Source organism: Hippocampus comes, unplaced genomic scaffold, assembly GCF_001891065.2.
Source record: "Hippocampus comes isolate QL1 unplaced genomic scaffold, H_comes_QL1_v1.1 scaffold7, whole genome shotgun sequence".
Lineage (NCBI taxonomy): Eukaryota > Metazoa > Chordata > Actinopteri > Syngnathiformes > Syngnathidae > Hippocampus > Hippocampus comes.
This window is the reverse complement of record NW_017842060.1, coordinates 9,695,775-9,722,545: the sequence shown is the minus strand read 5'-3', so window position 1 is coordinate 9,722,545 and position 26,771 is coordinate 9,695,775. Positions and strand designations below refer to the sequence as shown.

At 41.5% G+C, this 26,771-nt stretch overlaps 4 protein-coding genes and 1 long non-coding RNA gene across 16 annotated transcripts in view; 2 read left to right on the top strand and 3 right to left on the bottom strand.

The window, feature by feature from the left end:
• The window catches only part of ank2a (ankyrin 2a, neuronal), a 76,984-nt gene extending 75,333 nt beyond the window's left edge, over positions 1 to 1,651 (bottom strand). The window contains exon 1 of the mRNA XM_019861745.1: positions 1,267 to 1,651. Within this exon, the coding sequence (XP_019717304.1) occupies positions 1,267 to 1,392 (126 nt within the window). The 5' untranslated portion in view covers positions 1,393 to 1,651. The remainder of the gene's footprint in view (positions 1 to 1,266) is intronic.
• A 916-nt stretch (positions 1,652 to 2,567) lies between these two features.
• On the bottom strand, positions 2,568 to 7,621 carry hpf1 (histone PARylation factor 1). 3 transcript variants are annotated; one of them, XM_019862540.1, is made up of 8 exons: positions 7,552 to 7,621; positions 5,608 to 5,791; positions 5,295 to 5,481; positions 5,084 to 5,182; positions 4,465 to 4,615; positions 4,103 to 4,190; positions 3,545 to 3,717; positions 2,568 to 2,870 (listed from the first exon to the last, which is right to left on the bottom strand). In XM_019862540.1, the coding sequence occupies exons 2-8, from the start codon at positions 5,669 to 5,671 to the stop codon at positions 2,736 to 2,738; spliced, it is 897 nt and encodes a 298-aa protein (XP_019718099.1). In that variant the 5' UTR covers positions 5,672 to 5,791; positions 7,552 to 7,621; the 3' UTR covers positions 2,568 to 2,735. The 3 variants fall into 3 exon arrangements, with proteins under 3 accessions (XP_019718099.1, XP_019718097.1, XP_019718098.1); XM_019862538.1 differs by lacking the exon at positions 7,552 to 7,621 and adding an exon at positions 6,846 to 6,964; XM_019862539.1 differs by lacking the exon at positions 7,552 to 7,621 and adding an exon at positions 6,557 to 6,830.
• Positions 7,622 to 7,810: 189 nt separating this feature from the next.
• ppp2r2ca (protein phosphatase 2, regulatory subunit B, gamma a) lies at positions 7,811 to 15,899 on the top strand. Of its 4 annotated transcripts, none has more exons than XM_019862537.1 (10): positions 7,811 to 8,077; positions 8,728 to 8,906; positions 9,054 to 9,151; positions 9,271 to 9,454; positions 10,269 to 10,381; positions 10,466 to 10,643; positions 12,149 to 12,313; positions 12,427 to 12,596; positions 12,722 to 12,813; positions 13,737 to 15,899. In XM_019862537.1, exons 2-10 carry the CDS (start codon positions 8,843 to 8,845, stop codon positions 14,026 to 14,028), a joined length of 1,356 nt encoding a protein of 451 aa, XP_019718096.1. In that variant the 5' UTR covers positions 7,811 to 8,077; positions 8,728 to 8,842; the 3' UTR covers positions 14,029 to 15,899. The 4 variants fall into 4 exon arrangements, with proteins under 4 accessions (XP_019718096.1, XP_019718095.1, XP_019718092.1 ...); XM_019862536.1 differs by having other exon boundaries at positions 8,713 to 8,906; XM_019862533.1 differs by having other exon boundaries at positions 8,542 to 8,906.
• A 603-nt stretch (positions 15,900 to 16,502) lies between these two features.
• On the top strand, positions 16,503 to 17,505 carry LOC109511432 (uncharacterized). Its single transcript, XR_002167329.1, has 2 exons — positions 16,503 to 17,144; positions 17,247 to 17,505. It is a non-coding gene; the product is annotated as an uncharacterized LOC109511432 (long non-coding RNA).
• Positions 17,016 to 26,389, bottom strand: wfs1a (Wolfram syndrome 1a (wolframin)). 7 transcript variants are annotated; one of them, XM_019862527.1, is made up of 13 exons: positions 25,037 to 25,123; positions 23,879 to 24,296; positions 23,465 to 23,544; positions 22,132 to 22,276; positions 21,866 to 22,039; positions 21,298 to 21,375; positions 21,111 to 21,214; positions 20,882 to 21,013; positions 20,563 to 20,808; positions 19,888 to 20,166; positions 18,946 to 19,109; positions 17,581 to 18,785; positions 17,016 to 17,457 (listed from the first exon to the last, which is right to left on the bottom strand). In XM_019862527.1, the coding sequence occupies exons 2-12, from the start codon at positions 24,126 to 24,128 to the stop codon at positions 17,612 to 17,614; spliced, it is 2,826 nt and encodes a 941-aa protein (XP_019718086.1). In that variant the 5' UTR covers positions 24,129 to 24,296; positions 25,037 to 25,123; the 3' UTR covers positions 17,016 to 17,457; positions 17,581 to 17,611. The 7 variants fall into 7 exon arrangements, with proteins under 7 accessions (XP_019718086.1, XP_019718088.1, XP_019718090.1 ...); XM_019862529.1 differs by lacking the exon at positions 25,037 to 25,123 and adding an exon at positions 26,333 to 26,389 and having other exon boundaries at positions 17,016 to 18,785; XM_019862531.1 differs by lacking the exon at positions 25,037 to 25,123 and adding an exon at positions 26,174 to 26,319 and having other exon boundaries at positions 17,016 to 18,785.
• Between the last annotated feature and the right edge of the window lie 382 nt (positions 26,390 to 26,771).

Genomic DNA, 26,771 nt, shown 5'->3' with positions numbered 1-26,771 from the left:
AGGTGGAGCCAATCGCAACTGACTGCAAGGAAAAGGCAATTTACGATCTGGATTGGTCTGCCACATAAAGGGACAGAATTTCATTTGCACCTAAAGTAAGTGAGTGGGGAATCTATCCCACGCTGAGTGCACCAAAGTCAGCCATGTGCACAACTACATTGGTGAATTTGTCACTTAATTTCCGTTTGACAGTCAGAATGGGAGAAACACAAAATGTAACTCTTCGCACACAAAGATTGCTTTCTTGTAACAGCAACCAACCAAAATAAAGAAATGAAGACAAAATACTGGCTAACCTACAATGACGGCTGTCGACACGACACACTCAGAAAAAAAAAAACTGTTTTAGTTGCATTGGCCTGTCACTGAGGTGGAAGCCTTTAAAGCAGTACAAGCATGCACATTTGATGGCCATGAAAAAGGTGCAGACATTTTCTCTGATGTCCAACAAATCAGTGTGTATTTTCTGCCACTGTGCCACACTATTTACACAGCTGATGTCGCTAGAAAAAGTAATTAAAAAAAGCAAGCTGAGAACCAAAAGTCTGAAAACAACAAAACAAAAAACCATGGGGGGTGACGACGCTAGCTGACTGCACAAAGGTGGCTTCAGGTATTATTAGCTCCAAAAGGAAATGAAAATGTTAATTTTATGGCGCATGCTACTTCGAGAAGCCTGAATGAAATCATAGCAATTAATATTTCAAGGCTTTTTATCCTAAAGTCTCCTGATCGCATCCAAGTAAGTGAGCTCAGTGGCCCCACCCAGCAATGATGGGGTAGTAAAGTGTGCTTCGCACTACAGTCCATTACTGAAATCACATTAGTGTCAGGCAGAAGCATAAGAGGTGGACAAATATCCACAGTCAACTGCCTTACATCACCAAGTAAAAACACATGACAACACCAGGTCCTCCAGGCTAATTATATGTTGACATTTTATATAATGCAGGTCTTGTTTAGACACAAATGCAAGATGCGAGCATCTCATATTCACTTGATGAGGTCTGTGAGCGTCAATACAGGCCTTGTGTTGTTGACAACTCACTCGGTTACCTCTGACACTCCCCCTAATGCACAATCAAACACTCATCAACACAGTAGTTGTTTTCTGTGTAAAGAAGCTTCTCCACATATGGTAAATAATATTGCAACATCTGGGAGGCGGTGGAGGTGAGCTGCGTAGATGTGAGAAGACACGGCAACGCCTATCACTGCTGCCAACTCAGCATCACTGAGCGGTCCCACGGACCGGATGACACCCACCTGCCGTATTCGGCTCTGGTGCAGCGGCGGCGGCTGTCCACCTTCCGGGGACGTGTTGTTCGAAGAGGCTAGTTTAAGGTCGGAGCCGCCGCCCCTGGAGAGAGTGTCTTCAGGGCTGCTGGACATTCTGTCTGGCTGCAGCTGGTAGCGACGCGGTCAAAAGTCGAGGAATGGCGCGGGGGGGTCCTTTAGCCGGTCCAAGATGGATGTTAGTGGGATGGCCTCAGAATCCACTCGGCTCGGGGGTGTTCATCCCGTGGCGATGTGAGTAGTCTGTGACGATGGAGGGCAAACGCAAGTGTTGTTTTAAAAGGCAAACCAGTGCTTCCTGTGTTCATGGGATGCTGCTCTGCCTCTTGAGCGCGTGTGGCGAGAACGCGCCTCTGACGCGCTTCCCCGAAACGCTGCAGAATCGATGCTGCATTCAAGGTCAACCGGGAACTCCGGAAACAAGCAAAAACAACTGTAACAATTTAAAACAACATGTATCGCTCTCAAAATGCATCTGTTCTTTTTCTCTTTCCTAAAAACTACATAACGTTATTATAGCAGAAAGCAATCAGATTTATTTACTAAATGTATGGCGGGGTTACACGATACTTTTAAAATAGGAGCTTGTGTAATTTACCTATTGCCGATGGATTTAAACGCAACGACGTGCAGGACCCATGGCATTCTTATTCTGCTGAAGGTGCCTCCACCCCTCGTATATTCCACTGCAGTGTCCATGGAAGGAAAAGTTCATTTGTCGTTTAGTGTCTTTAAAAGCCTTTCAAAATCATTTTTACTGAAGAGAGATTCATAGGTGGTAAGTACAACTGAGTTTGACAAGCTATAAAAGCTCACTATGTCCTTACGCTCCCACCTTGGCCTGGGTCCCTACGGAGAGCAACAGATTTAATGAAGGCGAACAGGAAATAATACTAAATCAGTCTTGGGCAGTAGAGCAGGTGTTCTGACAAACTGTTGTTTTAAAAAAAAACTCAAAATGGCAAATGATCGTTTTAAATAGTTTGGATCCATCTGTGTAGGTCTGCATATGGCGTTGAACTGTAATTAATTCTAACTTCAGTTGCAGACGTGTTTTGTGGAGAGTCATTCACTTACCTTTATAACTGTGTGACACTGCCCCCTGACTATTCCACATGGGATCACAATCATTCATACGAATGACAACGTCTTCAAATTATGCAACGCATGTGCGCTATAAAATGATGTCACTCTACAAAGGAAACGTCGATATATTGCAATGATCATATGACATACATTTATAACACATTATCAAGAAACAAAGGCAGGACTGATGTTAAAAATATAAAAAAATACTTTATTTTACATTGGAAAAAAAAATGAACAAACGATTAATAACAGCAGCACCAATACAACCAGGGTTGACGAACGTTGACACACATGGGATCACATGGAGGGGAAATATTATCAACTGAAATTGTGATGTGCTCATGACAGATTTAGCAAGATGAGAGCTGGTCCAGGTTGTCATGGCTACGGCTGGTGAGGTGGGCCTCCAGAATCTCTATGAACAAATTCCTTTTTAGTAAATTGTAGGCCATGGGTAGGAGTTGCTTGACAACCTTGTGGAAGTACTATTGGAGAAAGAGGAGACAATTAAGACATATGTTTGACCAGAATTTGTCACCATGTTGTCGTCATTAATCCTGAAGAACAAAACTCAACTCAAGCGAGGAACAATAAGCATGACCGGGGAGCAGATCTCAATCGTCGAGGTGCAAAGTTTTGAGAAGTTATGTAATTTTAAATTGTCCAAAGTCTCAAAAATATAAACCAGGTGTAGGTAACTCTGGTCTGAGAGAGTCGCTGTCCTGCCTGTTTTGAACATACTTGATTGAAATGATGATTAATAAGCTTCTACGGCAGCTCTCGAAGACCAGAGTTGCCTACCCCCGGTATATGTTGTCAAATTTATGTAGGCCTCCATGAAAGCAGACTGACTATCTGTGTCCAAAAAAACAAAAAGCAAGCATCAGCTTTACGTCTGAAAACATTTTTGTCCATTTTGTGACATATTCCGGATTTTATCAGTAACTTCATCATAATCAATTTATCCATCCATCTTATGTTTGTGCATTTTCTGCACTTTCAATGTGAAATAATGTCCTGTCTTAGAAACAGGACATTATCTCGAAAACAATTTTTTTAATCCGAATAATCGATTATTTCACAAAATAATCAAGAGATAAACCTATTATTAGAATAATCGTCTCCTAATGACATACTCATTGTATTCCACACTACTTACGTGGGATCCGAAACAGAAAAGGTCCACTCCGAGTTCATAGCCCATGCCGTAGTCACATTCATCGTTAGCAAACTGAACAAACGTGATCATCTCCTGAAGAGGTCGAAAGGCTTTGACGCGCTCTTCATCATTCCGAGCTTCTGCAATGGCTTTGCAGATCTTTTTCAGAGCAACTGGATGGAGAATAAAGAGAAGAAATAATAATTGATCAGAAGCAACAAATAAATCACGAATACCGAAGGACACCAGGATCCTCTCTGCTTACAGTTTCAAGAGTACAGTGGAGCCCGCATACTCTCAGTTTGTTAACCGCGCCTTCGCATATTAGTCATTTTTTTGTGGAAAATGCATACTGACTTTTATAACTGTTTTTGATGGATTAGTTTTTTTTTTCTCTTCAATGAGGGAAATTAATTTCATCTTGGGGTGAACAGTTATGAGCTTGGTCACGGAACAAATTGAACTCAAATTGAACTCAATTAAGGTGACACTGTATTGCTTATGTACACACACACACACACACACACACACACAAAATAAAAATACATATTGACTGACCATCAGTTTCTGGAAGTTCTCTGTATCCCACATCATTCTTGTCAACAGGTACAACAATACCAGCACCGTGGAAGGTTCTGGCGACAACCTAGGGAGGATTTAATATGTCATTTCGGCAGATCATAAAAGTATTATTTTGAGGGTGATACTCAGGGGTTGTTGCACTTTAATTTTATGTGATAATGTTCCCAATATCCCATGGAAAGACAGACATGGCTACACTTAACTTGCTTATGCTAAACATATACCCCACTAACAAGTGCGGATATCAGAAATGCATTTTGAAAAGCATAAAAAGAGGACATACAGTAAGCAGAGTAATCTTACGAGTGAGGTTACACTTCTAACTTTGGGGGAGCTACCTTCTTGTCCCGCTGCTTCATGCCTTTGGTCTTCTGCTCTAGAGATAAGTTTAGAGTCTCTGCTCGCTCACTCAGCTTTGCCTCCAGGCTTTTTAAATCTTCCTCGGTTTTCTGCCTGCCCTTCTCCTTCTTTTTCCTTAGCAGGAACAGGCTGTCAAGCAGTAAAACATATAGTAGTTCAATGAGTCACTTGACTTACACAAAGAATACAGATAGTATTTTTGTATTATTTTGTTGTGTTTGTTTGTTTGCATATTTATTCAGCACAGAAAAACAAACAAAAAACGTGCAAGGAGAAAACGAAGCTGAAAGGGCCTGCAAAGAATTCTCCTCCCTGCGGACAATCACCCTCAACCCTGATCAAATACATTTGTGATGAACTAGAACAGAGGTTGAGACAATGCGGACCCTCACCAATGTTCTTCCGACAAGCTTTTGTCGCACCATAAGTATATTTTTGCCATTTCCACAGCCTCTAGTTTCCTGAGCTGCTTACACTGTTTTCTACAAATTAATAACTTCATTTAATTGATTACAACTTATTGGATATGTCCCTAAAACGAGAAATGTGATTTGGTCCATCGAATGCAAGCATGGAATGAGCTCTGACAGTACTTACTGAACAGCAGCAAACACATTGTCTCCCATCGGTGTTATAGTGCAACCCTTCTTGGCTTCATTCTCCCCAACAAATGAGGGGAGGGAGTCTGGATTATCTCTGTTAAAAGTTTGAAGAAAAAACGACCAGTGACCAAAAAATAGTCTCTTCTGAAGACTTATAAAAAGAGAGAGATTGACAATGTAGTATTAGATGGTGTATGTTTTCGTACCTGTAGTAGCCGATATGATGCTGGCTTTCTTCACTACCCTGTAAAATGGTCTGGAACTCTGGTGGGTCGTAGAAATACCTCCAGTGAAGGTGGAAGTTAGGAGAAGCATTTTTGCAGTGTTGGTGAGCTCCAGCCAAGATGTCAAAAGGACCAACTAGCTGTAAACCAAGTGTGTCTTTCAGGGCACCTAGAAAACAATATTGTAAATAAGTGATCCATTAGTTGATATTCATACTGTAAAGATGATACACACACACACACACACACACACACACACACACACACAATGGTGAACAAATAACGATGGGCTCACCACAGGGGTTGTCTGGGCAAAGCTCCTTGCACAAATCCCAGAAATGGTACAGGTCATCAGGCATATGCAGTTTGTAGAGCTGCAGTATCTCGTCTCGTTGCTGTTGAGACACCTTGGACAGGGGCGCTGCCGTGACATCATCAGGACACAGTTTCTTCACCTCTACATTACCTTCTCCCGACTCCTGACAAAAACAGAAACATTGAGAAATTGTAATCAAGTGCATGCCAACATAACAACAGAAGAAAGAAGTGGTGCTCTTTAGTTTGTGTCTTCAATAGAGTTTGCTGTGAAGTTGTCTGCTGGAGTTTCGTCTTTGTTCTCATTCTCATGTTTTGGCAATTTACTAGTATGAAAGTAACTCTTCTTCGCAGCATATCTTGCAATCTTTGTATTTTGTATGTTACCTTGTTACAACCAAAAGCCGTTACAGTATTGGATGCAACAAATTTATGTTATCCAAATGGAGAGTTAATTTTTAGTTCTGGGACCTCTTCAACAAATATATTCCTCTTTTAATTACATTTTTTCAGGCACTGCCGTGTCAAGAGAAGCATGTTCTAGGACAAAGCAATACACTTCATGAGTGAAGAAAATACAGCAGAGAACTCCGTGGTTTCTCAAAACACCGTTGAATTTTGATGGCAATATACAGACTGGAACACATCCATCAAAATGTACATTAAAAAATCTTTTACAAAGCTCATGCTCGGTTGTTTACTCAATACATGGCTGTCGAAGTTCGCCAAAACGTCACGGCGGTCTTATTACAATTGAATGAAACGAATACTGTTTCACAGTTTAAGTTGTAAATAATAAACAATCAGAAAATGCTTTGCGGACCCTGGTGGCTCATCACTATGAAGAAATCATTGCAACTTTTTGCAAAGTGTATTTGATTAGTTTTGCACCTCAGCGGCGTACACAACATTTAGTAACTCATACCTACCATGCATTCTTGTTGAGCTACACCGTGCACGAGTCAGACAAGTCAACAATCACCGTGAAAAGGTGACGCCATATTTTTTCTATGTTTTTGCCCAAGCGTCCGCTCTGTGCGGTGCTGCTACTGCCATGTTGTTGCACCGCTGTCCAGACAGCATGCCAAAGAACCCGAACACGAAGCACTTTGCAACCTATTCGAAACGCCGTGTGAAACAACTCTAAAGCTTGAATATCACTTCTTGAATCGGTATCCGCGTGTACAAAGGAAGACGGTTGGGGTAGCGAGAATTTACCTGAATGGATTTGGGCTTTCTTTTTGCGCGCCCTGTCATTTTTTCCCCCCTGTCGCTGGAACGAGTTCTTCCTCGACGGAATATAATATGCTGCCACTTCGCCCAAGCAAAATGAACGACTGTCATCTAGAGGACAACGTGAGTTAATGAATACTGTATATATAAAACCAGTGCAACTACAGCACCCTACAGTTGTCATCACTTAGGTTATTTACATTTACAGGATTAAAAATATAAAATAATATTTTTATTTTGTATTTCATTTGTAAACTATTTACTGTTTAATAAACACAAGGACATGCTAACCAGTCAACCACCGTGCTACTGAGGAGTTCCATGTAAGCCTAAATAAAATGTGTACAGTATCTATAAGTACTAAGTACAGTATACAGTAAAATATGTATGTTGCAACTGCAATACATACAAACTATCATCAAAACAAGCAAAATAATACACAAATATAGATAACTTCTTTAAACTTAACGTCCTTAATCGTACCTAATATTGTGGCTCTTGACTTCACTAACTATTACTAACGTGTAGAAATGTCACTCTAACTTTTGATCTTGCTTGTATGACATAATTCACTGACACAGATACGGTATAGAAATACACAAGTCCGCCTGGTTCACAATACGGTCTCTCTAAAGGGGAGCAAGCGAGTAATGAAAACGGATCTGACTGCAGTTGGAAATAAATTGCTTACTTGTCACGATGAGGCAAAGGAACCTTCTGGATATTCGAAGAATGAAAAGTCAGTGAATCCCTGAGTCAAATGAGGTCATTTTTTAAAAAATCAGGATACGGATTTCTGGGCAATCAATTATTTTAAGGCGTCATACAAACAATGAATTCTAATTTCACGTGAAAAAAAAAAAAAATCCCGGATTTGAGCCTTGTTACGCACCATTGAGGGTCAACATGCTCCCCCTGCAGGCCTCTTCCCCCCTCATCAGCTGCAGTGGGAGGGCTCTGGAAGGCCATCGGCTTTGTGATTGGCTGCCGATAGAGGAGGCTGCCATGACACAGTGGATGCTGCACAGGATCACTTCAGCAGCATCATTGCACAGTGAATCCACATCCTCCTTGCTGTTCCCCTCTCGTGTTCATTTTCCTCCACCTTTTCCTCCCCTCTTCTCACCGCCACTCTTTCTCCCCCCCTGTCATCCTCTCTCAGGCACACTGCGGAGGACCTTCACACGGCGTCAGGAATATAGCAGCCACGGCAGCTGGTAGGTGTGCTGAGGCCTGTCTACCTTCGTGCCTCCCGTCCTCCTGCAGCGCAGGCAAGACAGCACGTTCTCCTTTGCTCTCCATCAAGGACTATCTATTTGACAAGTGTGTGTGAGGGAGAGTGTGGGCAGCGATCTGGAAAATACGTGGCGAAGGCTACCACACCCTTGTATTTACTGGCAGAGCATCATAGGCTGAATCCAGAAATTATTTGTATATTCTTGTTTACAGTGTCAACTACAGTATATGTACAAGATTCATATTTCAGATCTGGTGGAGCATCGTGTCATTTTCCCTCCATCACCCTTGCTGCTACTGTACATTCATTGTTAGAGCTTTTTCATATGTACAAGTGAACCTTCACTAACGGGTGTGTAACACTAAAGGTCAAAACTTTGGCATGCTGTGTTCATGCTTTGTCAGCCTGCCTTCTGACATGCCTATTCTTTATCTTCATCACCAGCAATCACATTCATTTGTCCACTCCCCTACCTGCCAATTTTTTCTCCTCGATCCTTTCTTCCACTGTTTTCCACATTCCGGCATCCTTAAACTTCACCCCTCAAGCTCATTATCCATCTCCATCTGCTCGCTACTACCTTTCCCATTTCCCCCTGGCCTGCTGGTTACCCAGGATGCCTTGTTCCAGGCCCCAACGCTAGGCCTTAGCAGCATGGGCGGAGCCTGGGTGGGAAGCGAGAGAACGGATCGGACCCTTCCCCTCAGGACGGGCACGCTGGCGGGTCACCCTCCTTCAGCTTCAGATGGGCGAGGACGCTGAGAGCCCCAAGATCAACCACACCTTCCTACGAGACTATGTCACTGAAGGTAGTAGAACAGATGGCATGTTATCTGCCTCTTGTGTCTCAATATTGTGTGGCCCAATGGGTGCAATCCATCTTTGCAGAAATAAATGAATCATAAATCCAGTAAGTTTTCTTCTGGCTAACCACTCCCATTTTATTCTGTTCCAAGCTGATGTCATCTCCACGGTGGAGTTCAACCAGACAGGCGACCTACTGGCCACGGGGGATAAAGGAGGCCGAGTGGTCATCTTCCAAAGAGAAACAGAGGTCAGTGGCAGACAAAATTGTTCACAAAATATGTTTGAAGTAGATAACATTATTCTGGTCAGCACCTCCAAACCTCAGTAGAGTTAAATCAGGGTTTGATTCTTCCAACTCTTGGCCAGTCTAAAGGGGAGTCCGAGGAGGTGTTGGAGACTGGGGACTCGGGGGAGTATAATGTATACAGCACCTTCCAGAGCCACGAGCCAGACTTTGATTACCTGAAGAGTCTGGAGATTGAAGAGAAAATCAACAAGATTAAATGGCTGTCACAACAGAATGCTGCACATTTTCTCCTCTCCACCAACGGTGAGAAGATCTTATAAATTGTAATGGCAACACAGATCAACTTATCATTTGTTCCAAAACCTCACTTCTGAATTTAGATCTAAACATTCTAGTAGACAACAATGTAGATCAACAACATTGCTCTGATTGCTTTTCCTGGTCACATCCCTGTTTGGCCACGCGTTGGTATCGGCAAAATTGAGTCTATTGGAAAAACAAAAGCCACATGGATGTCATGCCCATGAGGCTGTTTGAAAATTGCCATTCAAAGTGGCCAGCTGGTCCCTAGAGAACCGGTAGAAATGGCAAGTCAGCCAGACATACAAAGGATATTACTCCCAAATAATAACTGTAAGCATCACAGTTTAATACAAACCGTATTTTGTGATTGATGTGATTGATCTTAGTTGGTAATGGGTGAGGTCATCGACAGAAAATAACTTTTATGGTAATTATGGCTTGACACCATCTGAAAACACACACTCTGCCTTCCATCAGATTGCACAGAAGTCATCCATGTACAACTGACAGCCTGTAGGGGCCATACTTGTATGTTATCTATCGAGCGATTGCTATGACATGTTGTGATGCGTCCTCAATTCATCTCTTTGGTGCTCCGCAAAATAAGGGCACTACATTCTGCTATTATTAATTCAAAAATGTCAGTATTACGATATAAGCCTTCAGTCTTCACCCAAAGTACTTTAAAACTTTCAACATCAGTAGCCAATCCCGCTGACTACTTTTCTATTTTATTTGTTTATATTTTCATTTTTCTCCTGGACTAACCTCAACTCCATATGGGGTTGTGAAAATGCGATTTGGCATTTCACAGATAAGACCATTAAACTGTGGAAGGTGAGTGAAAGAGACAAGAGACCAGAGGGATATAATTTGAAAGATGAGGAGGGCCGCCTCAAGGACATCTCCACCATCACCTCCCTGCAGGTGTGTGAATGCGCACACACACACACCCACACATTCCTTGGCTCAGATGCATTGTACTGTAACTCATTTTCATCCGTCTTGTAGGTGCCAGTACTGAAACCCACAGATCTGATGGTCGAGGTCCGCCCCAGACGAGTGTTCTCCAATGGTCATACCTATCATGTCAACTCCATTTCGGTCAACAGTGATGGGGAAACCTACCTGTCAGCTGATGACCTGCGTATCAATATGTGGCATCTGGGCATCACTGACCGCAGCTTCAGTATCCTTCCTGCTTGTTTTCCTCATCCATTTTCGTTCTCTGTGGGCTCATTCGCTGTTATTTACTGATTCCTTTTTTTTTTCACCAACTCAAATTGACGTTTGGATTTGATTGCACTATTCATTTGGTATCCATATAATTTCAGAGGGAAAAATGTCCTTTGAAGAACAGTCACATTTGACAAAGAAGCACATCATTCAGCATAGTTGGTGGAACACATGCATGTATCGACATGCACAGGGTTTCATCGCTAATGCTTCTTTGACATGACACACCTTCCAAAGTGCCACGTATGCATTTTTTTAGTTGCTTTAAATGCAAGTAGGTAAACTGAACAGTTGTCGTGTGGGGTAACACCCCTATTATATACAGTTCGTGCAATAAAAACACAATCCGTTTATTGTGATATGAATTCAGCATTTATATTTAAAATAGCCAGCATGTTTTGATTTATACTGACTACAGTATACATCAGATACACGCTGCAGTCTTTCATGGGGTGCCGTTGGTAATCGTAAGTTCCCATTAAAACATAAGCTGACCTAGAAAATCAGATTCTTCTTGTAGTGTGGAAGAAGGGTTTAAATAATTCACAGGGCAAGTATGCGCACTTCTGAACCACTCGGGGACACCACAAATAGAACAGCGAGACGAGCAGCGTGTGCATGCATGCTGGGGTTGGTTGAGGTGTATGTTTAGGTCCTGATTATGTGCTGAAGCGTGAGCTGGGCTATTGAAATAAGTGATGTGCGTGTTGGATAAATATGCTGGCTATATACAAGGGTACTTACTACTTTCTATCCACAACATCAGGTACACCCGCCCAAACCAAAGAGATTCAATTAACCCTTTCAGGGACAGCGGTTACTACAGTGGACAGCTTATCATGTTATCAGGTTCCAGGGTGCATGAAAGGGTTAAAACATCATCACACATCTCGTTGTACGTATTTTTATATGAGAAAAATCTCGTGGCACACTACCAAAACAGAAATGTCAGGAAAAGTATCCAGGATGTGCTGAAATAATAATGAGCTTTGACAACATTTCACAACTTTACTGTGTGTGCCTTGACTTATTCTGTTGTGCGAATGGCAACATGTGCAGACACAGGTTAATTATGCACCTTCTGCCATCTGATGGAAAACCATCGCATTGTACTTCCTGTCAACTGTAAGCCGCCATGGCATAGATAGATGGACTCAGATAAAGTCCCAGTACCGTATTTGTCGTGAATAAATAAGTGTGGGTCCAACTGAATGAAATTAGATCATTGCCCGTGGCCCATCTGATGATCTCTCATGACACACTCATGAATGAATTACCCTTGCCATGACCTTGACATCTTCTGGATTTTTTTCATGCATTCCAATATACAAGTAAAACACATGTTATCTTTGTACATTTAACATTTCATTGGATCTCAAGAGTATTTTTCAGGAGTACATCATTTCGGTGGTGGCATGAGCATTGTCATGTATGACCCCTGACAGAGCATTTTGCTAGACATCGTGGACATAAAGCCAGCCAACATGGAGGATCTCACAGAGGTGATAACGGCAGCAGAGTTCCACCCTCAACACTGTCACCTGTTTGTGTACAGCAGTAGCAAGGGCACCCTGCGCCTCTGTGACATGAGGTCTTCAGCGCTTTGTGACAAACACACGAAATGTAAGACACCTACCTTCTTAAAAAAAACAAAACAAAAACCGGATCACGTGTTTTGAACAGTAGAAAAAGTGTGATCACTCGATTTTGTCTCCCATAAATATCAAATTGTCCAGTGTTTGAAGAACCGGAAGATCCAGGGAGCCGCTCCTTCTTTTCCGAAATCATCTCCTCTGTGTCAGATGTCAAGTTCAGCCACAATGGACGCTACCTGCTGACCAGAGACTACCTCACCGCCAAGGTGTGGGACTTGAACATGGACAAAGGCCCTGTGGAGACATATCAGGTAAGAAAGTGTTATTTTGGGTGTCATGGTAAAGAGTGAAGGCAAAGGTGAAATGCAAGATAGAATTGTGACTAAACTCTGGTATGGAAGAGAAATGTCGGCTTCTTGCTTTTCTCTGTATGCAGGTCCACGAATACTTAAGGAGTAAGCTGTGCTCACTCTATGAGAACGACTGCATCTTTGACAAGTTTGAGTGTGTTTGGAACAGTTCAGACAGGTGAGTGTGATCGACAACAACAAAACGTTGAGTGTCTTTTTTCATTCCCTCAAAGGAATCGATTACATAAGCTGAATCATTTTCATCTTTTTTTCCCCCCATGACAAGAAATGGTACAAAGTCAGTCATGTTCAACATTGCCAAATACTGTACATGGTCGCCAGGAATATGTCACAAAAGCAGTGATTTATCCTCGTTGGAAACTTTTGAGCCAAGGTTGCCTTGCCTCAATTCAAGTTTACATGCGAAGAATGTGAGAGAGCTACATGCAGGATTCACTGTATGTGATTAGTCACAAATTCGTATCAGAGCTTTTAATTGGCCGAAAGATAAGCTAGGGACGAACAATTTGTTTAGTATGTTTTTTTTTTTTAATTGATGCGCTGGTCTGTCCGATGCTAGCGTCTGATTAGAGACCTTCTCTGTCAAAATTTGGTAAATTCTTTTCCACCAATTGATATAATTGGTTAGCCCCCACATGGGTACTTTTTAAAATAAATTATCGGTATTTAACAATATAAAGTGTTAAAAATGTACCTGACACTATCGATACAAAGGTATGCCCTACTTTAATAATGATACAGCATCATCATTTACTCCACATTATTTATAATTTACAGCTCCCTAGCATTTAGATACGACGTGAGTTGAGGTCTCGGGAGATAAAGTTCGCTAATATCTTGCAAGATGTACTGTAGTCTTGCAAAATATACAGAGATCTTGCTTGATGTCATGCATGACGGCTGCTCAAATGTCAAAGTTTAGATTAGTTTTCTGCCATGATTTCTTACAAATTAGTTCAACTGCTGCGGCATTAGCGCTTCCGGTTTAGGTCAATTCATGTCTTTGTCTTATATCTCTTATATCGGTTGTTGATCTAAGGGACAGTTTCACAAACAATCTTCTTTCCTTTCTATTGACAGCGTAATCATGACGGGGGCATACAACAGCTTCTTCCAGATGTTTGACAGGGAGACGGGAAGGGGTGTGACCCTTGAGGCCTGGCGGGAGAGCAGCAAGCCACGGGCTGTCTTACGTACCCGCCGGGTTTACACGGGAGGAAAACGTCGCCGCGGAGATGTAGGCGTCGATAGCTTGGACTTCAGCAAGAAGATCCTACACATGGCCTGGCATCCGTCAGAGAATATCATCGCTATAGCAGCAACCAACAACCTGTACATTTTCCAGGACCGGGTCAACCCGGAGGCAGAGTGACAGGGATGGGCAACGACGTGAATAACGGACAAACATTTTAGTTTGCATCAGTTGTCACAAATGCACAGTGAGAATGGAGGAATAAACAATGAACGATGACATTCATTTAATCCCCGATCAATTGTGTGTCTCCTGCCCATCCAGTACAATTTTTGGTAATCGAGGTGCAGGGACATCTCTCCATCTACAAGGACCACGAAATGTTGACTCCTCTCTGCTGTGCTCTACATGCGTTTGCCAAGACTGGACTAAGTCTGTGTTGGGTAGCAGCACAGCAAGATTGTTTGATACTTCGAAATGATGGCTAAAAGTGGTGTTGACGTGCCACAAGTATAACATCGTGGTAGTGGTGATCTTGTGGTGACCACAATAACCGGAATTTATTCATTTTTTTTTTTTTTTTTAAGTTTGGTGACAATTGCAGCAGAATCTCTCTTCTTGAAGAGCAGCGCTCTTAAACGAGATTGCAAGCAAAAAGTGACCCGTCATCTTGTCCGCCCGTGTTGCAATAATAGCAATTCAAAACACAATGCGGCAGTATTTCTGCTTTCAAATCATGAGTTCTTCTGCAGGTAACAAATGTATACACTTTTTACTGTATGCTGTAAATAGTGCGTGTTATTTTTTATGCCACTGCCACTTTTGTTTCTCAAGCGCTAAATGTACGAAATAGATTGTTAAATACAAGTGAACACGAACCTCGTTTATAGAAGCAACTCATTATTCCAGAAGAATACTTGATGCAATAGCTTTGATATGTGTTTTGCTGGTTAAACAAAGAAAGGGGTAGTATGTACAAATCACCATTTGAATTTATTGTACAGAATTGCTGTGCTGGGCTTGTGTTGAGTTTTAGATTGCTGCTATTTCAAAGTATTCGCCTTGTGGGGGTGGGGGTAGTTAGGCAGACACCTCGTATTTAAGGTCAAACTTGCCCACGTTCAGGCCGATCAAATGAAAAATGGGCATAAGTTGCTTTTTGTAACAAATGTAGGTTCAAATGCGAATGTCAAGCGTACAATCATTGAAATAGAGGAATCTGAATAAATAAGCCCCAAGAGTCATGAGGGTTCATGTGCATGAAGGTGAAAGGTCATTATGAATGCCATAGCTCAAACATAAAACGTCATGGAAATGTATCACTGGAATGAAGGTTGTTTTCGTCGTCACACTTTTTACCTCACAGTGCCGCACGCTACGCTGGGGTGCACCGTTGAAAGCCACAATGTACAGTAAGGTGTTGTAATAAGGTGACGTGGACTGAACTGTGTGACCTGGTCACACATTGATTGTTTACAGTGAAGTGCTTTGTTTTTAAGTGACCTTGGTCCCACTGCAACTAATGTAAGTGGTTCGGGATGTGGGACGGTGTCAGTGCAGGGTTGGAATGGATCGTGTTTAATAATTGCTGCAAAATGGGAGTTCGTTGTGTGAAACCATGCAAAAAAACAAAACAAAAAAAAAAAACATCTTTTGAACGTGACATTTTCCTCACTCTTCACACAATTGTTCACACACATTTAAACGACAGTATCCTTACTGGTATCTGCGAAGTATCTCGGGTGTAGAACTTGTACTAAATGGTTTGGCAAAATATAATCCATCACCTAAAAGAAAATGGTTTATGTAATCGAAAACATTATATAAGTTTCAGGACTTAGCGCTCCAATGGTGAGTTGAAACCAGTGTCACTTGTGATTACATCATCATATACGACCCAAGAGAGGATTTGTGTTCAGGGGTGCAGCAGCAGCATGTTGCCACTACTCAATTGTATTATCTATAATGCTTACAAAAATGTTTAAAGATTGAAGACAAAAAAAATCTAATGTGAATGATGGAATGTGCATTAATAAAATGACTCACTCTGACTTCAGATAGTGGTACTCTTTCTACGTTTGTGATATATTGAATCGAGCTGCAGCTTTGCTCGTGTTGAGGAAAACTAGGACTTGGGTTGAGTTGGGTGTGAGAGGTTAACAGGATGTGAAACGAACATGACAGGTTGTGAATAGAAGAAATGAAAATAAATAAGAGACTTCACAGAGCTCAGTAATAGCCCGGTAAGAAATGGGGGCTGCGAGGGGATGAGTCAAGGGGTCACGGGTCACGGGGATGTGAACCGCAGTGAATTTTTTTGGCTGGTAAGTAGTAACTCAAAGTCTATAAGCACAAGCTGGTGTAACAATAGCTTGTGCTTGTCAAAACAACAACAAACATACAAATAGGGTTTCTTTTGAAAGCACTTTTATAGTAATTGCATGTTTCCATATAGGCCACTGCTTGGATGAAGAAGCCACTTTTACTCACAGTGTACGAGTGAAGTACCAGTGATTGTCAGAGAAAAGCAGAGGTTAACACTCCTGTAGTTCGCCCAGGTAAAGTATACCTTGCGATATACAGTATAAGGGCAAGTACGAGGGCAAAAACAGGACACAGACTCCATTTAGTAGTCAGGAATGACCACCATTAAATCTTGTGGCTGATATGCTTCATCTAAAATGTAGATGACCTGATCAGAATATTCTTTTATAAAACATATAGCGATTATCTTGATCTGGGAACTATAAAATATCTATTAAAACGATTAATACTCCTCTGGTTAACCTTCTGATTAAGCGACATCAATAGTAAGATACGTCCTAACATAAGACATGTGGCGTGTGTAATGTAAAAAGCAAAACTATCACCAAATCCTTTTTTTTTAAGGTGCCAAAATATTTAATACATTTTTGCAACACAAAAGAAAATGAAACACAAAATCTCTTTTACATGGGTGCCATGTTCATAAGGTAGGTGGCATTGTGATCATTTCAACCTAAGATAAGTCTCTGAAGTTTTGAAGATAAATTAATCTACAGATGTGGTGGTTAGTTCTCTTTACTTTTCAAAAACTAAAGTGACAACCTACTCCAGTTTTTCTACATTTCGACTTCGAATGACTAGTCCCAATGTGTCGATGGAGTGGCCTAATTGGGACCTTTTTCACAAAACTAGACATGAAACTGATGACCGATTAGGGTAACAAGAATAAGATAAGGCTTGTCTTTGTGTTTTCCTTTTGCGTGCCTACCCTTCAACATGACGCCCGGAAACGAATCATTGTGGGGTTTAAAGTGACGTCAGCGGTAAGAGTCTAGCGGTGACTTTTGTGCAGCTGGCATGTGATCAATTCCACACTTTTTCCAATTCCCTACAACTGATTGGGCCAGGCTGAGGTTTGCCTTTTACCAGACCGCACCTTTCCCGCGACTCTTAACAATATAAGCAATCCGGGAAAGGACTGGATTAAAAAACACACACATCCTGCATGTAAAGGAAATGTAGACTTTTCCAGTCAAACTTTGGCTAGTTTCGCTCCACCAAAAAGGGGAGCAAAAACAATTGGCTGTTTCAACACGTGCCCATTCAAAAGTTAACCTTAATTCTTTCACAATCATGTCTGTTGGTTGACATGAGTGTATCTCATCACAAAAAAAAAATAAATAAATAAAAAAAGAAATCAAAGGGGCACTCAAGGGAAGTTAAAGTGTGAACAATACAGCTCGGTAGTTCTGGCTTCGAGTCTTTTTTGGGTCTGTTCTCAGCCAGTAATCTTTACTGACAAGAAGGGAGAAAAGAAGAAATCAAATGCAAAATTCAGGGCTCGCATTGTCGTACGTCTCCAGTCTCTCTCGATTTTTACCTGCCTGCCACCAGGCAACAGTGGGGAAACACAGTCCAGACAGTTGATAGCCTTCAACTCCAAGGCCGGGGCCTTGGCTCCGAGACGGCCCTCCAGCTTGGTGCAGAATTCCACCATATTACCAGGTTCCAGATTGAGAAGGACCTGTCGGAATTCATGGCTGGCCATGAGCACAATATCCCTGCCTTGGTCATCCGCTTCTGTGCTTTTGTTCCTGATCATCCCTACGGTCACTTGGAAGCGGTAGCTGTCAAATCGCTTGACATGACAGGTGTGTTTTGCCAGAGCCTTGATCTGACACATCTCTTCCTCTTCTTGCATTCGTAGCAGCATGGGTAATGAGACCTGAACCGGTGCAGAGCTGGAAACTGTCTGGTTTGTCACATTCTTTGACTCACATTTTGGGTATCTCTCACCATAGAGGCATCGCAGCCAGTCCCCAAGAAACACTGGCAACATGTTAATGACAGACTGCGCACCATTCTCCGTCTCAGCCACGGTGACGTGCCTAAAGCGGCCCGTCCAGGTGACTCTGTGTCCCTGCAGGTGGCTACAGAAGATCTGTGTCTTGGCCATACCTTTGGATTGCCAGGCAGGAGGTCCGCACACCTGACTGTACTGGTCCCACGTCAAGGTGGAGTTGTAGACTTTCTGACCTTCTGCGTGGTACACATAGATTGAGAAGAATAGAATCACCAAGGAGATACAAAGTAAAATGAGTTTAACGGGGCCACGTTGCGTCACTGAGCGGAAAACACCCAGAATTGACGTGCTGAACCGCGTCCAGAGCCGCAGGATGACGGGGATGGCGCATACGACTAAAGTAACTATCATCTTGGTGAGCTCCAGCTCCAGGAACCACTTGAAGAGCTGGATTAAGAGCATGATGGCAAGGCCCACTGCCAGAACAGGCAGAGCAAACAGGAGGAGGAAATAGGCCACGCAGGTGCGGATTATACCCACAGCCGTGGAATTCTGGAGGAGCACCACTGAGAATTCACACCACATGAAACACACGAGGTAGGGCACCAGGATGCAGTACGTCCCCCGAAAGCCACGCTTTCTGGCCATGCTAGTCACAGAGTGAAGGAAGAAAACAAAAGAATAAAGAGCAAAAATGTATTATAATGAATCCATCGGAACATGGGATCTCAACCCTTAGTATCTAAGAAGGAAATATGAAATTCTTATTCCAACTATTTATAAGTAAAGAAGCTCCCTGTATTGCTCACCTGAAGAACAGGTAAAAAAGGTAAACATACAGCAAGCAGGGAAGACTGAGCTTCAGCACGATTGACTCCCCTAGAGGCAGAGTTGCAAAGGTGCGTCCCAAGGTGCCAAGCATTGTCATGTTTTCAGGGAGGAGCTGAGTCAGGCCACAAAGAGACGATGCCACCTGAAGTAACACACAGGTGAATATAACCACTGTAAAAACAACAACAAAAAAAAAAAAAGAGGCTGGTGTGTCAAACCCCCCAAAAAACACAAATGCGTCACAGAGACTGGGTAAAAAAGTATGGCCCGTGGACCAATGTGGCCTTGCTCCATTCTTTAACTTGGCGGACCAAGCATTTACATTATTATGAATCCTGTAATATACACATATTGACATTTTTTCCCCTCCAGATAATGGTTGAGTCGAATATATTTAATGATCGACTGATTCATTTTTTATAATTAATTTATCCTGTTCAATATTGGAAATAATAAAATCAAGAAATTGTAGTAAAATAAACAAAATCTTATATTCATTACATTTCAGTCATTTATTCTTGTTTGCTCATTAGTTAAATTGTAATGAGATTCATTCCAAATATTCTAATTCAAATTAAGATTGAATTAGGATTGGGCGATCATCCACTATTCATGTATATTGCGAGAGAAAGATGATCAACATCACTAGAAGTTGTGTATTCTTTTCTTTACTCATCTTAAACACACCTATGCATCGCTCAGTGGTGGTGGCATTTAATGTGTTGGTGGGGTTTCCTTCTTCCCACTTCTTTCTTGAGCAGTACATATTACGCTTTTGCCTTAATTATATTTGTTTATAATTATTGCTATTTAGCTTCTTCTATACATTAAATGTTATCTTTGTTTTATTCTGCTCAAAAACAACAACTAGAAAAAATAGAGGAAATGAAACGAAATCAATCGTGTGTAACCATTCTCACCTCTATGAGCATTGCTTGTCGTGCATATGTCGCAGCCACAGGACTGAGGCTCTGGTAGCTGACGGCCGTGAAGAAGATGGCCACCGTAGAGAGCTCCGAACAGGGGATCCAGCCCTTGTCAGCAACAGGGAAGGAGAATATGACGAAGAAGACGGAGAATATAAAGTAGAGGTATGGCTCGAGGTTATTCCAGCCAAAGTCGTTCTCTGCCTGCTCAATATCCAGGCCAGAATCAAAGCGGGTCAGGAGAGATGTCAGAGTTCGAAAGTTCTCCCAGGTCTGTCAAAGCAAGGAGAATTAAGAGTAAAAAGAAAGACTACTTTCGAAGAGATTAGAGATTTTTTTAAGCGACCACATTGATTTTTACAAAGAGCAGACATTCCTCCCATCATTTCCTATTCTATCTTTGTGATTGTCACACATCATTATAATCATTAACTTTTATAATGAGAAAAAACATTTAAAAAATATCAAACATAATTTGTCCAATCGTCCCTCATATGAATAATAATTTTGCAGCAACGTATCATCCGATCAGGATCCGATTCTCTTAAATACAGTAGATCAAACATTATTTTGTACCCAACATTCAAAATTTGAATAAAGCTTGACCTTTAGCCAACCACGAATGATCCTATTTTTACGAAATTCATATTCAAAAAGAACAGAACTCACCTTACTCCTCTGAAAAACACGCAGCGTGCAAATGATCATGGAGATGAAGGAGAGATAGAAGACCAACAGCGGGATGACAAAGGAAAACAAGTCAATGGTGAGGTTACTGATGATGAAGAAGAAGATAAGCGTGTTGACATGTTGCGTAGGGATGATGGTGCTCAGCCACTGGAGGCCGGCCCGCGATGCCCAGTCCACCAGGTGCTCCTTCACATCCATCACAGCATCGATTGGATAGTGCAGCATCTGATGACACCGGAGACACCACTTGAGGAAGGAATGCCAGCATCAAAATTAATGATCATTGTATAGATGATACCATCAAACGGGATTTCATATCCATTGCTTTTTTAATGGCGCCAGTCTGCTTTGCGTCCAGAACAATCCCACTTCTGCCAAAACTCCAAGACCCTCCGTGGTTCTTCTTGTCTTCTGAAGGGGGCAGCTCAGCCTTGCACGCCAAATCACAGATACGACACTTTTCACAGAGCATAGACTTTTCTGTTTTTGTGCTTCTTTTCTTTTTTATTTATATTTTTTTATTTTACCTCCGTGCCATCGGGCTTTCCTGTCTCGGATGATGAGGGAACAATCCCTTGAGCGTAATTTTTTGTCATCTCAACAAAGTCGTCCAAGTCCACCAGCTGCTTGGCTGAGGAGACAAAGTGTACTGTCATCCATAAGTGACTGCACTGTAACTATTTCTCTCTAAGGCTCAAAGCCTAGGAAACTCACTCTCACTGCTGACCATGTTTTCCAGTATTTTCTGAGTCTCGTCTGAAGTGGGGCCAGATATCTTTTTTGCGGCATCCCCTAATGTTCAGGGAAAAAAATAAAAAGTGATTTGCAAGCCTGACTTTATTCATTCTGAAGTAAGCAATCCAACCACACTGTCAGGGGAACATGGGACAACTATAGTCAGATTTTGTTTAGTGTAATACTACAACTTGCATTCATTCAACTTTTTAGACAAATGAACCTCCCTGCTACTTCACTATTGTGCTGATTGTGACGGACGCGTCTGAGTATCGGTATTGATAACAATACTGTTCTTCTACACAATATCACTACTCGTAAAATGCTGCAATAGTACAGCACCTGAAACCACTTCACCAGCTTGACATACAACGTCCAACACATTTTATTTTGTTTATGGGTATTATTATGTCTACGTAGTCAGAAAGAGCTGCGGGAAATGCAGTGATTGTAGTCAGGCTTAAATGTAAGTACCCAAAAATGGGTATCTGTACATCTCATTAACCATATCATAACACTGAACTGAATGTGTGTGGGTGGCTCATACCCAGTCCTTTGTTGACCTGGCTGACATTCTCCAGCATCTCAACCATGGCCACTTTAGACTTCTTCTCTGGATTAAGATTCCAGTACATCATCATGGCTGCTTTACGCACCGCCCTCTCAAACTTACTCTCTGCCGACAGTTTCCGAACATCTTCCTGATTCTCTGCAGTGATTCCTGGGTGAGGATGCCAGAACCAAAAAGATCAGCAATGCACATCCCTGCCCTGCCCCCACACCCCACGCACACATATGTATTGGCACAATAACCTATTTTACGGATCCAACAGCGCTGCAAGGCTCTTGCTGCGCTCTTTCTTCCCTGTTTTGCAGCTTTTATCAACCAATTTACAGCCAGACGATTGTTTAGATCTCTATCCTCCTCTTCGGCAAGAATCAAGTAGTGCTGACCCAGCTGATGGACAGAAGAGATGTAAAGAAGATTAATTCACTGTGTGTACTGTGGCCTAACCTAAATACAAAAAATAAGTAGATCGTGACAGTAAGAGCTATAGCTCAGTTTTATACAAAAATTAAGATAACAAATCAAATCTCATTATGATTTTGATAAAAATTAGGTTAGTTGTGATCCAACACTAAAATACAATACAAATAGAACATTTCTCTTCATTTTCGTTTCAGAGAAGCAGTTTTAGGGTTTTGGTGCCTTGCTCAAGGAGAAATGAGATCTACAAAGATAGGCCTTGCTGGATGTGTATGTGTCATATGATGCATTTTTATAGGCAAATACAAGTAAAAATACATACAAAAATAAAGAAATAAAACCTCATCTTAGGAAAAACAGTGGGCAACATTGCGTTGTTTCGGATTTTCATTAGATACAGAAGGTAAACCTCATGTTTACTTGACGATCCAGGACATATAGTAAGGCACAGACAGTAATCTAAAAATCCCACATTGAGGTTAATGAATCCCCCAGATTATTTTAGAAGCCGTCGTTTCCTTCCACTCCGGCCACAGACATTGCTATCTGCAAGGGTGGGAGAGGCCATTGGAAGGTTTCAGATGACTATTTGCTAATATTAACTTACATTTTTATAATGGATATCTGTCACTATTAAATGTGGAATGGAAATATAGACTCTATCTTGTTTTGAATCACGGAAATATGTTCAATCCATCAATTATGTGTGAAGTATTATGAATGTATCCAAATGCTGTTGACATGCGCACACCCTCTGTGGTTATTTAAGGGCTTGGTATGTCCAAAGACATGATACGCTTCTCTGCATAAGAACTAAGCACGCAGGACCAGAGCCTGGTGGCTAGACCCATATTAATTTCCCCGTTAATCCCCACAGTTTAATGTTCATTAAGTGTACTAATATTTGTCCAAGCAAGTACATTTGCTATCTTTAATTTAAGACCATGAGTACATAGAAATAGCACATCATTTGTGAGCTTTCACATTTGGTTCAAACCACATTTGAAGGGAAAACAACATCTTACGTATCATGCTGGGCGGTTGGCATCATGTTGCAAATTGATAAAAATAGATGCTCGCACAGAATCAGACAGCATGAACTGGCGCAGTGGAAAACAATACCAAGAGTAGATGTGTAAAGCATGTGTCTTAACTCACCCGGGTCTGAGCTCTGGCATCACCCGCTTCAGCTTTCTCCTCCATCTGGTCCTTAGATAAATCTTCCTCTGGTTCCTCATCTGTAAAGAAAGACAGTGGGATAAGACAGTGGGATTTATCAATAAGGCTATGTTATATCTTATATCAGGGGTGCCAAAGTTGGGTCTTCGAGAGACCATATCCAGCCTGTTTTAGATGTCTCCCTCCTTCAATACACCTAATTCAAATGATCAGGATCTTATCATGCTTGTCAGATTTTTTTGATTGGGCACCCCGGGTTTATATCCATGATGGACCATAGGCAAGTACGGTAATAACATAAACATACTTAAGTTTTGGCCCAAAAGCTAGGTGATAGTGGGAAACAAAAGATCTTTGTTCTGTTACGTGATAATGCATCATTTAACATCTTACCTTCTTCTTCATCAGTGTCATCTTCCTCTTCTGCTTTTCTAAGTCTTTCCTGTATGATCACTCGCTGGGCTACGGAGGCAAAGGTTCTTCTCCTCGGGATGGTAGATTGGTAAGAATCTGTGGATGTTGTGGGGTTACAGTCCAGGCCAGCAGAAGCGGTGTTGAGAATAGGGCATGTTTCAGACAAAGGCTGAGAGGAAAACTCCATATTTTTGTTTAAGAGCTCATCTGAAGAGAGCGTGGACTCCATCGGTATAGAGAAGAGTAGTTTGTGAGGGTGATGGTTGAAGGGCAGAGAGGGAATGGCAGAGAACTTATTGGAGACAGGAGAAGGAATTTTGGGGTGGCTGGGGAGAAGGCGTCCATTCAAGACAAGACATAACTTCTGGGTGTTGAAGTTGGCCTCCTTTTGTCAGTCCTAAAATGAGAAATGTGGAAAGGAGTCATATTAGAAGAGCTATAAATCCATGACAACAGCCACACATATTATGTGGCTGACAAATTGGAGGATCCGTTCATTTGAATCTAAAAGGTCTGATTGAAACCTCATTTGATGACTGTACAGCCACAGTCTGTCAAGTCATTAATGATGAGATAAATAGTATAGGTACATGAATACAACATGAGACACTACCACACTTGTACCAACCATTCTGTCTTAAGAAAATGAATTTTGCTCAATTTTAACTGACAATGTACATCTCATATAGTACCATTAGAAGCACAGAGCATGATACAGCGCAGTTTTAAAACATTGCTAACTACAACCACAAAAATACTAATAAAAGATTACATTTACTTATTTTCATTATATAGTGCAAAATGAATACATATCTGACAGCGCCAATATTGTGTGTAAGTGTAGGCGACCTAATAAAGTGGCCGTTCACTGTGCTGGGCAACAACAACGTGCAGCTAAAATAAGAGTCTCACTTAAGTAACGCAGTAGTTGTTAATTTGAACGCGAACGCATGTAGTGGGAACATACAGCGCATTTACCTGCAAAAAAATCTAAAATTATTCTCCTGCATGGACTGGAGACATAAAACTAACTCGACCCAACTAAGTCAATAATGCATGCCGATTGATTGAAAGAAATGAAACCTCAAGATAGCATAAACTCGAGCAAAAATAAACCTTACTCGGATATAAAATCACCTGATATCTTCAAAATAAAGTAGTTTAGTGTTGTCTTGGAACCAAAGCGGAACTCTGATGGTCAATCTCTCACGCGTCTGGGTGAAACACTCCAGTCCTCAAACGCCAGCCTTAAGACCCGCCCTCTTAAAAAAACTCCTTTTTGATTGGCTAACAGGAACGACAATCCAACGTCAGATTCATCTGATTTGCCTCCGTCTCGCGTTACAAATATGTGAAAGGTTTGCCTGTTAAAGTGAGAAGTGAGTCAGTGTTTTTTGTTCATAACACTGTACATTGTAAATCGTGTATTAGATCCCATTATTTTGTGCAGGGTCCATGAGTTATCGCTCTAACTTCATTTTCAACATAATTGTTTAACTATCTGCTCGAACCTCGAACAAGGGATATTATTTTTGTGCGTGATCGATTCTTGACCGTATCTGTACACAATTATTCATGCTTTTTTCCTTTCTTTTGCATGGGTTGCTGAGAGCAACTTGCGTCACCTTCACTATAAGCTTGAAAGAAACAAGCGGCTCACTTCAGTAGAACTGATCCGACCAGCACGCATGTCAGTGGTCAGACTACTAAATAAAAAGCTCCTAAAATATCAAGGGAACTTTACCTGATCTGCAGGTATCTGCATCTTTTTTCGCTAAAAGATGTATGTGACGTATAAATAAATGGGGGCACGTAAATAATTTGCAAATCTGTCTGTCCTCCCAGATGTGGGTTAAAAGATGATGCTTTAATCCTCTCATCACCCCCTCTTTAGGCTTTGGACATTGAAACAAAGTGTCACCTACAGTATCTGGATACTTGTTGCAGAGGTTTGTTCCGTCAAAATAACATAAAAACGGCATTAATTAAACGTTATTTTGGGGATTGCATCCTTCTCCGTATAGTGCAATCCAACCAGAGGACCACAAAAATACTAATAAAAGATTACATTTACTTATTTTCATTATATAGTGCAAAATGAATACATATCTGACAGCGCCAATATTGTGTGTAAGTGTAGGCGACCTAATAAAGTGGCCGTTCACTGTGCTGGGCAACAACAACGTGCAGCTAAAATAAGAGTCTCACTTAAGTAACGCAGTAGTTGTTAATTTGAACGCGAACGCATGTAGTGGGAACATACAGCGCATTTACCTGCAAAAAAATCTAAAATTATTCTCCTGCATGGACTGGAGACATAAAACTAACTCGACCCAACTAAGTCAATAATGCATGCCGATTGATTGAAAGAAATGAAACCTCAAGATAGCATAAACTCGAGCAAAAATAAACCTTACTCGGATATAAAATCACCTGATATCTTCAAAATAAAGTAGTTTAGTGTTGTCTTGGAACCAAAGCGGAACTCTGATGGTCAATCTCTCACGCGTCTGGGTGAAACACTCCAGTCCTCAAACGCCAGCCTTAAGACCCGCCCTCTTAAAAAAACTCCTTTTTGATTGGCTAACAGGAACGACAATCCAACGTCAGATTCATCTGATTTGCCTCCGTCTCGCGTTACAAATATGTGAAAGGTTTGCCTGTTAAAGTGAGAAGTGAGTCAGTGTTTTTTGTTCATAACACTGTACATTGTAAATCGTGTATTAGATCCCATTATTTTGTGCAGGGTCCAAGAGTTATCGCTCTAACTTCATTTTCAACATAATTGTTCAACTATCTGCTCGAACCTCGAACAAGGGATATTATTTTTGTGCGTGATCGATTCTTGACCGTATCTGTACACAATTATTCA

Coding starts and splice junctions, on each gene's coding strand:
- hpf1 (XM_019862538.1), bottom strand. CDS start 6,884: ATGACAGGGCGCGCAAAAAGAAAGCCCAAATCCATTCAG. Junction 5,183..5,294: donor CATCATATCGGCTACTACAG/GTACGAAAACAT, acceptor AACTTTTAACAG/AGATAATCCAGACTCCCTCC. Junction 4,191..4,464: donor TGAAGCAGCGGGACAAGAAG/GTAGCTCCCCCA, acceptor AATCCTCCCTAG/GTTGTCGCCAGAACCTTCCA.
- ppp2r2ca (XM_019862537.1), top strand. CDS start 8,843: ATGGGCGAGGACGCTGAGAGCCCCAAGATCAACCACACCTTCCTACGA. Junction 9,152..9,270: donor TCTTCCAAAGAGAAACAGAG/GTCAGTGGCAGA, acceptor ACTCTTGGCCAG/TCTAAAGGGGAGTCCGAGGA. Junction 12,597..12,721: donor GCCCTGTGGAGACATATCAG/GTAAGAAAGTGT, acceptor CTCTGTATGCAG/GTCCACGAATACTTAAGGAG.
- wfs1a (XM_019862529.1), bottom strand. CDS start 24,128: ATGGAGTCCACGCTCTCTTCAGATGAGCTCTTAAACAAAAATATGGAG. Junction 22,040..22,131: donor CTGTTGGATCCGTAAAATAG/GTTATTGTGCCA, acceptor ATCCTCACCCAG/GAATCACTGCAGAGAATCAG. Junction 21,215..21,297: donor AAACATGGTCAGCAGTGAGA/GTGAGTTTCCTA, acceptor TTGTCTCCTCAG/CCAAGCAGCTGGTGGACTTG.